The sequence below is a fragment of the Anoplophora glabripennis genome, unplaced genomic scaffold (genome assembly GCF_000390285.2).
Source record: "Anoplophora glabripennis isolate ALB-LARVAE unplaced genomic scaffold, Agla_2.0 scaffold106, whole genome shotgun sequence".
NCBI classification, from domain to species: domain Eukaryota; kingdom Metazoa; phylum Arthropoda; class Insecta; order Coleoptera; family Cerambycidae; genus Anoplophora; species Anoplophora glabripennis.
The window spans coordinates 639,900-650,559 of record NW_019416398.1 but is presented as its reverse complement, the minus strand read 5'-3'; the positions used below and the strand labels follow the sequence as shown (position 1 = coordinate 650,559).

Sequence of the window (10,660 nt, the reverse complement as noted above, 5' to 3'; positions counted from 1 at the left end):
TATTTCATCCATTAACATTTTTTTTTCACTTTTTACTTTTACTTTTCTTCCTTAGATTTCCACTAGAACTATTTTCAGTATTATTTCCTTGGAATTTTTTAAGATCCGCGCAAAATAAAACCTAAAAAATATACATATTAAAATTAACATAGTTTATACATATTGCTCGGTTTTTACCGTATGTGCCCAACCAGCTAAGGGTCCGTACAAGTCTCTGAAATGGTCTCCAATATCATTATATATTTTTTCTGTAACCGTCTTCTTATCGGGCAATTTTGGCATGTATAACCTTTTTGCTATTTGATAAATATGGGTATCAACAGGAATAGCATGTAAATGGTTTAGTGACATTAAACAAATACAGTCTGCCACCTAAAAGAATAATAGAATATTGTTTATATCTCAAAAACTCATATTTTATTTTTTATTTTATTTAATACACTGTTCAAAAGGTAATACCCAATTATAGAACAGGGATTTTACAGACAATAATAAAAGAAGTACATTAATTACAAACAAAATTAAAAGGAACAACAAAAAAATACAAATACATCATAAAAAAGGATATAAATAAAATCTGTACACTAAATAATACACATAAATGAAGATTAAAATTACATATTTGAAACTACCAGACGTTAAAAATAAAGTTTTTTTTAAGTCATTAAGGCTGCAGTTAAAGACATCTAGAGAATTTTTATTACAGTTGTTACTGATTTCATAAAGTGGTGAATGTTCGAGTACATTAGTACGAGGAGTTGGTAAATAAAATGTTTCGTTTTCTCTAGAGCTAAGTTTAGGTATAGATAATGATGGTTTGGTTATAAATTTCTGGCAGTCAGCCAAATTACGTAAAATTTTAAAAAGAAAGACCTGCGGAAAGTATTTCCGTCTAGTTTCAAGGCTAATAAAGGAATGTCTACTCAAAAGGTCCTCGTGCGGATATTCCAAATGTGGATAGTAACCATTAGATATAAAATTTAAAAAATCGACGCTGAATCGATTCCAGTTTATTAATGTGGACGCCACTGTGCGGAGACCATACGGGAGAGGCATATTCAAGTTTCGATCTAACGTAACTAAAGTAAAGGAGCTTTATGACATCTAAGCTTGAAAAATCACGACAGTTGCGAACTATAAATCCATTCGCTTTATTAGCTTCGGAGACAACGGTATCAATATAATTATTAAATGAAATTTTTTCATCAAATATAACGCCGAGGTCTTGAAATGTTTTCGGTCTTGACAAAACGTCATTATCAATGCTGTAATTAAACATAATGCGAGTGAACTTGTTGGAGAAAGACATGACATTACATTTTTCCACATTTAACATTAGTCTGTTATTATTACACCAAGATTGTATATTAAGTAAGTTTCGTTGAAGTTGAATACAGTCATTAATGTTGCTAACTGAGCTGTATATTTTCACATCATCGGCATAAAGAAGAAAATTTACATCTAAGTTGTTAACTAAATCGTTGATGAATATAATGAATAGTAAAGGTCCAACTATGGAACCTTGAGGAACTCCTGATGTAGCGACATACTCAACCGATTTATACCCATTATAAACAATATACTGTTTTCTGTTGTCTAAATATAATTTAAAGAAATTCAATAAGGCCCCTAATATGCCAAACATATGAAGCTTCTGGAGTAAAATTGAGTGATCAAGCCTATCAAATGCCTTGCTGATGTCCGTATATATAACATCAGTTTGTAAGTTGTTGTCTATAGAATTGGCTATAAATTGAGTAACACAGATCAAGTTAGTGACAGTAGAACGTCCTTTCATAAAACCATGGTGACAAGGTGTTATCATATTAGAGATGCTATAATAAATATAGTCATAAAGTAATATTTCAAAAACTTTACAAAAATTATATATAATGGAGATAGGACGAAAATTAGTAATGTTAAATTTATCACCCCTTTTAAAAATTGGACACACTTTTGAACGCATCCACAAATCAGATAACCGACACTCAGTTAGGCATAAGTTGAATAATTTTTTTTAAGGGACGAGAAAAAAATCTGAGCACAGTCTCTTATCAGAAACGTGGGAATACCATTCGGACCAGTAGTCATTTTGGGTTTAATTCTTTTTAAAGCTGAAAGAATTTCGGTTTCAGTGAAGTCGTGAATATGTATGATATTATTAATGTTATTGCTGGAATATGAATTATTGCTGTTAGAAGATGACGGTAACTAAGATTTAGAGAAGAAATCTGCAAATGCATCAATAATATCATTTGCATTATCAATATGACGCCCATTGTAATGCATAGACTGGGATATATTTGTAGAACCCTTTTTACTATTAATAAGTGCCCAAAATTTACTAGGGTTATTCCTAATAGATGCCTCCGCATCCCTGACAAATGCCCGGTAGGATATGTTGATTTCACTTTTAATTATAGTTCGTAAGCTTTTAAATTCTTCGAAGGCAAACAAGTCTCCACTAGTATTATATGCCTGCCAAAACTTTGCTTTAGTCTTGATTTTATTAATAATTTGCAAGTTATACCAAGGAGGATAAATTTTTTTAGTTATGCTAGAAAATTTAGGAACGCACATATCAAATATGTTGTAAAGTTGATCATAGAAATAATTTAGGGCACGATCCAACTTGTTAATTTTTTCATGTTGATGCCAATCTGAGTTACAGAGGAGATCATATAATAAAGGAAAGTTGGCTTTGCGAAAATTATAGCACTTATTGAACGATGTTGGAAAATTATTTTTTAACTTATTATTATCTATAGTAAATTGAGGGAAAATTTCTAATGCCGGATGATATACGTGTTCTTCTACCATGGGATCATCGGATCTTTCAACAATACAGATTGAACTACAAAAACCTAAATTTAGAATTCTGTTGAATCCATTGAGAACAAAATTATATTGCGCCAAGTCAAATTAATTAATTAAATTATTAAGGCTTAACATATGACGACTTACCTGATGAGTTTCCGCAAATATAGAATAATCTGTGATATTAAAATCTCCAATCAGTATCATATTAGAATTGTATAGATAATGCAGAGACTCGATGATCTCATAACCCACAATTCCAAAAATAAAAAAAAACTACATAATCTTTTTATATCTAAATAAAAATAAATATTTTTAGCTTAGGTACATGTATTTATTAATATATTGGAAGTTTATTTCTACTAAAAACTATTACTTTAAAACCAATTTTTTTTCTGAACAATATTTTGCAATAAGTGATAAAAGTACTTTTTTTTTTTAAATACCATATTTCACCTCGGCTATTTTTTCTACTCGTATATGATTTTATAGTCGATTTCATTCAAAATGAACTAGTAGACAGCAGTTATTACTTCCTATTAGTTGCTTCCAAACTGTATTTTGATAAAAATTGCCACTGTTACATAGAACATGATGTTTGTCAGGTAAAATGTTTTTGTTTTAGTGTTTTTAAATATTTTGAGGTGGACTAAGTAAGGTAATTTTGAGGTAGTTAATTGCAAGGTCCAATAAGGTGCCTTCATAAAAGCCCGAGACATTAGGGAACATAATCTTTCCTAAAACCAAGCAAATCTCTGCCTACAGCTTCATCAAATAAAATTAAAAGTCCCATATGATAATGTTAATATCAGTTATTACGAACTTAACCTTAATCCGAATATCCACTAATCCAGCCCGACGAATGCCCGTTTTGATGGTCCGAACAAAACTCTTTAATTCAAACAAAATTCGGTTTAACGTATATAGTTCGGATTATAGAGTCAGACTACATAATAAAAATGCCACATGTCTACGATGAGCCTGTGAGAATAATTTACCTCCTCAACAAGTAACATTGCTCCGCACGTTGCAGGCAGAATGTATCAAGAAGGAATTGAGTACCAAAAAGCAAACATGTATCACCGATTTCTATTGTAACTGTTAAACTGTTTCATTGGTTTTCTAGTCTTCTTTTTTATTTTTAATAAATGCATATACATATTTTACGATAATGTTTGGTTTTATTGTTATATGTACATAAACATATTTACATATGTACATATTTACTATCCAGTAATCCAAAAATATCGGTAATTCGAACTTATCTCTTTCAGCCTGTGTCTTAATTAGTTCATATTAAAGAGTCTATATTGTATTTTAATTATGAAAATCACATGATATTTGTCAGTTTGTCCTAAGCAGAAAAGGCATCATCACTTTAAAAGAAAAAGTGTCGTTTTCGTATCAACTAAGCCATTACAAATTCCTTATTGTCATATATACGAGTAAAAGATAATTTTTCTGCAATTGTTATTGACAACTTTTTGATATTCAATGTATGGAAAAGAGTTACTTTTCTGCATTAGGGCAAAGAGGTAACTTGTTTTACACTAAAAAGACATTCTTATATGTACAGGAATGGACTTGGTAGTCAAGTATATGTTCCTATATAGTGTGAAGATAGTTTAGGCTTTGCAAAATTGTTTATAAACTTTTGGCGGCCATGATAAGGGTGGGGTGCCAGGCCGGGGACGGGCACGGACAGAGAGAGAACGACTAGAAACGAGGTGGTGTTGAGATATCTAATTTTGGTCATTGTTTTTATAATAGGTACTTTATGCTGCATTATATTAACAACTACACAAAATGAATTATTTTCGAACTTGTAGAAACAATAATAAGTATGCAACTTGTGCAAAAAAGCGTGTTTTGCACCTTATTCTTCTTCTAATTTAATAATTTCACGTCCTGTCCTAAAGATACTCTTTGCAATAGTTATATAAATAACTATTTTATATTCATGTTGGGTGTCAAAAACATAAACTTACCTTTGCACCTATTCCAGTGAGTAACATCAGTTCTTTCTTGGCTTCTTCATAAGACATTGTTTGAAGTTTATCGATCCATTTCTCTCCACCTGAATCCATTATGTGTTGGGCCGTTTTACTAATATACTTAGCTCTATAGCCAAATCCATTAGTTCTTAATTTTTCTTCAACTGATTGTTGAGCTAGCAAATTAACTTTGGGGAAGGCGTAGTACTTTTCACCATCTATTTCACATATTTCCTCTCCATAAAATGTTGCTAATTTTTCTACCATACTGCTTATCCTAAAAAAGTGAAAACTTAACAGTAGGATGCAATTCATTCAGAAAGTACACAGATACCTTGTTATGTGATTGTTGGATGAACAAATGAAAGAAAATATATTTTCTACAATATCCTGCTTCAATATTCGAATACCGTAAAACTGTTTAGCAGCTTCCTTAAAATATGGGTCTGCTGTAGACCATTCCTCATACAATTTTTCTATGTTTACATGTAACTGAAAATAACTGCGAAGAAGGTTATTGTAGGACATTTCATCTTCAAGTTCATTTAATTTTGTTTCATGCACTTTATACAATATATGATCATTCTCTTGTTGTAAAATCCATACTTTATTAAAAAATACTCCTAGCCATTGTTCTTTTTGTTCGTCACATATTTTTTTCCACCTTGAAAATTTATAAAGAGATTTAGGTAGTTTTTTGTAATATTACACATACTAACAAGTACCTACCTGAAACTCTGACCACCATTCAATGTACCTAACAATTGTAATTCATTTTGTTTACATGGGAGCTTATACCATATATGTTTCATGATTTAATTTTTACATATGCGTTCTTTTTCTCACAATACATATATGTATTACACTTTTCCCGCAATGTGAATAAAAGTTAGGTTAATTTATATTTCATTTAAGCTACGTATCACAAGATCTACTGAAAGTGATCTTTCTTTCAGAGCATATGAACTACTAATAAAAGACCAGCGGTTAGGAAAAGGTAGTTTCTAGTTACACAAGCGCAAACAAAATTTAGAGCAGCTTCATATGCGCGCATTATATTTATATAATTAATTATTACCGTGATTTGCTTTGATTATTAACAAACTTGAGAAACATAATATTTCAATAATTTAATTTAATTACATTCAGCATACAGATAACTGAAAATACTTAGATAGTAGATTTATGTATGTACCTACCTATATTATACAAAGGTATTTATTTATAGCATTTTCTATTCCTAAATAGTTTTTCTATTTTTAAGTTTTTATTAAGGTATTTTTCCATTTTGCTTATCGACTTATCATATATGAGATTGCAAAATTATGAGCAAAAATAAAGATGTTTTAAAATAAACAGGTATGTTAACCTTTGCTAATAAATATGTTAACCTCTGCTTGTGGAAGGGTTTATATAGGGTTTAGTTTATACACTAGGTATCTTTATATGTATATATAGGTTGTATCCTAATTCTATGTCATAAATTAAAAGGGTGATTCCTTGCGTCATTTTAGGCCCAAAAGCCTTAATAAACCAAGGCCCTAAAGTTATTGGTTTCTAAGGTAGGAGTAAAGTTTTTGAAAAATATCAAATTTTTTCAATTATCAAGTTGTTTGACATAGATTGACGAAACTTGGGGAAATGATTTAACTAATTAAAGGTAATAATTCGGTATATTTCCATCTACCAACCAGTGGCGGATATTCAGAGGAGCTTTGCCAGTACGATCCTCAGAAAAACTACGCTACTGGATTTTCAGAAAAATTAATAGGCGCGTTTAATTTACTGTCATATTTTTAATAAAATGGGTCTCTTGCATTTTGTTCACACAAAATATTTTCGAGTAATAATTTTTTTGTTCATATTTAATTTTAAAATAATTTCTAATAGGTATTTCATGGTTTAAAAAAATGAAACGCCAGTAGAAAATGAAGCAGATTTAAGACAACGAATCATAAATGGATGTCAGCAAGTCGGACAAATTCCAGCAAAATGAATACAAAAAACTATTTTATTATGTAGTTCAGGCGTAGGTATTTTAAATTTTGTATTCTAACTGTAGTTTAAGTATATAGTTATAACTAGCAAATAATTTATTATGTATCATTTTTATAGACAACTTAAATAAGAAATTAGGTTTAATTTTTTTTTAAATGACTTCAAAGGACAAATTAGGTTTAATGTTTTCTATTTATATAACTTATTTCCAACAAAAGGATATTTGCAAATACATGAACTTAACATTGTTTTTTTTTAATGCTAATAGTTTAATATACAGGGTGTTTGTAAATAAGTGCGAAATATTTCAGGGGGTGGTTGCCGAAGTTATTTTGTGAAAAGAAGTTCATATAAACGTAGGTTGAAATATGTTTCGTTTCTGAGATACAGTGTTTAAATTTTAATTTTTTATTTATTTTTATTAATTATTTCACTTTTAAAGATGTTGAATCGAAATTTCAAAAACTCTTTGGACGGATAAATGTGCATTTTTTGGGGTGATCCGAATATTTCTACTTGCATCAGTGGCGTTCGTGCGAGAATGCCACAACCTTTTTTAATGGTAATAAAAAAAATGGTACGCTACTGACTTTTCCCGTTTTGATATTTCTTTAGAAATCCGCCATCAATTCTGAATGAAATAATTTTTTTCTTAGTATGCACCGTTTTTGAGGAAAAAAATAAAACATATTTTATTGCAGGTTTTGTTATTTAAAGATTGCAAGATGCATTTGTTTGTGAGTTTATTTTATATTTATTGAGCTTTGTGATAAGCTTGTTTTAATTCAACAAACACAATAACTGGAAAATGCTGTTTTTTTTTTTTAGTTAACTGATTGGCACTTTTTTTTGGAAACATTATTAACTGCGAATTAAAAAATGAACTGGAAATTTTAGTGACAGTGTCTTCCGGTATTTTCGCTATTGGTTGACATAATTGTACAGGAGCCTTCATAAATTTCCTGCATGTTGGCAATTAAATTCCGGTAAAATTAAAAATTGTTAAAACTATAAGATCAAGACTAGGTACATTAAATTACAATATTCTGTTTCACCGGTTGTGATTGATGTAATTATTCACAAGATTCTATACAACGAATCAGCGATCGCATTATCTCGAGGGTAAAAGTAACGGTTTGTCAGTGTTCATTGTAAATTAATTCCATAAGATTTAGGGATTTTTCGTTACCAGTACCAGCACCAGCCCTGTAATGTTGGTTGCCTAAGCTCGGCGGTCACGTGGCTTGATGAAGGCTCTGTACATATATCAACATAGATTTTGCTCTCATTTATTTTATCAGCCCTACTTTTATCTATGTGACCATCAGAGACATTTGAATCAATAGTAATATTTTTTTAACTTCAACATTCTGTAACTTAAAAATCAGTGGCTTTAGATTTTTTTTTATTCAGGCTTTTTGATTTTAGGAATAAACAACCTCTTGAAATTACGACATGGACTTAGAAAACACTCTGTATACATTTCAAATTCAAAACAATGTGTAATAGGATTAGGAATTTTTAAATATCTTTTATACTCAAGTACTTACTATTCTGTCTGAATGAAAATGCCATTTATAAAACGCGTTTTACTTCGGGCCGTGCGGTACAGTATGATTATTTCTTAAAATTCCATTTAGATATTAAAATCGTGCTAGAATTTAAGTGCATGTAGAACGAGGGATAAAGTGCGGGCTATAGAGAGGCTCTTCGTTAAGGAGGCATTCAAGCATACATTTCCCTTCTGAGAGAAGGGAGAATAAAAAGTTCAAATTCTTTTTTGCTAATTCGTTTTCAAAGGCTTGCCGTCGGGATCAAGAAATACAACTGTGATAGGTTCTATTTCCACAAAAACTTTTCTTTTTTCTTTCAATTAAATGAGTTTCACCAGCGGGGGGAGTCGAGAGTTCGATATGAATTTAGAGCTGGAATCCTAAAAGTAAAAGAAATATTTGTTATACATCTACAAAGATAAAAGTTATGTCTATCGTAAAGTATTTTATACAAGTAGATAATTCATTTGAACGTCTGTTTTAATTTTCGAGAGATATTTCTGTTACTTAAAACGAGGTTAAAGGCATATATAAGTACCAAATTACAGATATGCTCCATCGATTTTAATATTCCATGCACATCTCACATATTACTTTATAAATTTTACTGTTTTCAGATATATCATAAGGTCAATAAAACATTAAATGTTATCTACTAATGGTTTTAACATGTCACGTGACAAATTAAAAAAAATATATTAAAATCTATTTAAAATTTACATTATTATTAACGTTAAGGGAAACAACATTATTTTCCTTATTTTTTTTTTCTTGATTTCAGAAGATTAACTGCAATAGTAGCTGGACTTGAGGCTTATTTTAATCTGTTTGGAGTCCTCCCTTCAAATCCACTTTGGTCTTCAACTGTTTTGAGTATTGTGGCCTTAGTGTGAAAACATTGCTCGTTTGTTGTTGTTTTTTCTAAGTATATTATTTAATAACCCTTTAAATGATACCATTTATTCTGATAGTTTCAAGATAACCAAGATATTTCTAATTAAGTATACAGGGTGTGGCCTATATAATCTATAAAAATTAAACTACAGCTTCCTGATGATATTTGTAATAGAAAAGTCATATACGAAAAAGTTATATTTTTGCGTTTTTTTTTTTCGTAAATTAAAGTTCAATTATCGATCAAAATATTTTCTCTTGAACGGTTCTATCCATGTGCTGTACGATGAGTTACGTGTTGTAGACCAGCCGCAACTCTAATACGAAAAAGTTCTATCTTCGCGTTTTTATTTTGTAAATTAAAGTTCATTTATACAACGAAAATGAAGGCCGACCCTGTGTTATTTATTAAAAACTTTGGAAATGTTTTTATGCGACCCGAGATGCAACCTTATAATTTAAGTAAGTATAATCTAATACTAGTAGTACTAATAGAAGGTTAGGTTACATTGTCAAAAAGATTGTGCAGTCAACTGATTTTGTATTTGTATTGAATTCATTATTCACTTAATTATTAGATATTAAGCATCGTCCATCAACCCATCAGTATTAAAAAGTGAAAGATACCAGACAATAGTTTTTGTTTTGTAATTCCAAGATAGTGACAGTGTAATTTTTATAAAGAAGTGAAAAATAAGAATAACGTACCGATTACATTAAAAACGAGATTCTTATTTCTTACTTTGCTTAATTTTTTAGTTTATGCACAAACTAATTTTACAACGAACTGAGAAAACAATGCATTTACTATTTCCGAACGTGTCGATATGGTGCAGCCGGAGAAAATCCGCTCGCGGGTTTTACCGGGAACGATGGCCACAACGTCACCCCCCATGTGCAAATACAATCCTACAGTTCAGCGTTCAGCGGCTGCGAGATACGGGAAGTGTAGTGTTCTCCTCAAGGAGAAGGACGTGGTCAGCAAGTGAACCTTAATGTTGAAGATGCTGTGTTGGAAAATCTTGACGAAGATGCGACAGTTAGTACCCGACGACTCGCATAGCAAGTAGGCACCTCATCTCGTACTATATATCGCATCTTAAGGCACCAGCTGTTGCATTCCTACCATCTGCTATCAGTTCAACCGATTTTACCCCCGGATTGTGATCAACGAATGCGTTTTTGCAGATGGTTTTTATGGCAATGTGCTAATCAAGTAGACTTTCCTGCTTATGTTTGTGTTACAGATGAGGCGACATTGACCCGTGATGAAGTGAATTTCCATAAATATGCACATATGGGGCGAAGAAAATCCTCACGCGATTAGGGAAACTCATTTGCATCATCGGTTCTCGGACTTCTCGGTAAATGTTTGGGCTGGCATCAGTGGCGGTTCGTGAAGGA

The 10,660-nt window shown here is 31.0% G+C and overlaps 1 protein-coding gene across 1 annotated transcript; it reads right to left on the bottom strand.

Annotated features, from left to right (window-relative positions):
• Window positions 1–9: 9 nt before the first annotated feature.
• LOC108904108 (N-glycosylase/DNA lyase) lies at window positions 10–5,666 on the bottom strand. Its single transcript, XM_018706532.1, has 5 exons — window positions 5,541–5,666; window positions 5,146–5,475; window positions 4,806–5,088; window positions 178–372; window positions 10–121 (listed from the first exon to the last, which is right to left on the bottom strand). The coding sequence occupies exons 1-5, from the start codon at window positions 5,621–5,623 to the stop codon at window positions 26–28; spliced, it is 987 nt and encodes a 328-aa protein (XP_018562048.1). The 5' UTR covers window positions 5,624–5,666; the 3' UTR covers window positions 10–25.
• Between the last annotated feature and the right edge of the window lie 4,994 nt (window positions 5,667–10,660).

What these genes read in the sequence shown, in the direction of transcription:
- LOC108904108 (XM_018706532.1), bottom strand. Translation starts at nt 5,623, where the DNA reads ATGAAACATATATGGTATAAGCTCCCATGTAAACAAAATGAATTACAA. An exon ending in TCACTGGAATAGGTGCAAAG is followed by an intron (nt 373 to 4,805) that starts GTAAGTTTATGT and finishes TTATTCTTTTAG; the next exon opens with GTGGCAGACTGTATTTGTTT. An exon ending in TAGCTGGTTGGGCACATACG is followed by an intron (nt 122 to 177) that starts GTAAAAACCGAG and finishes TATATTTTTTAG; the next exon opens with GTTTTATTTTGCGCGGATCT.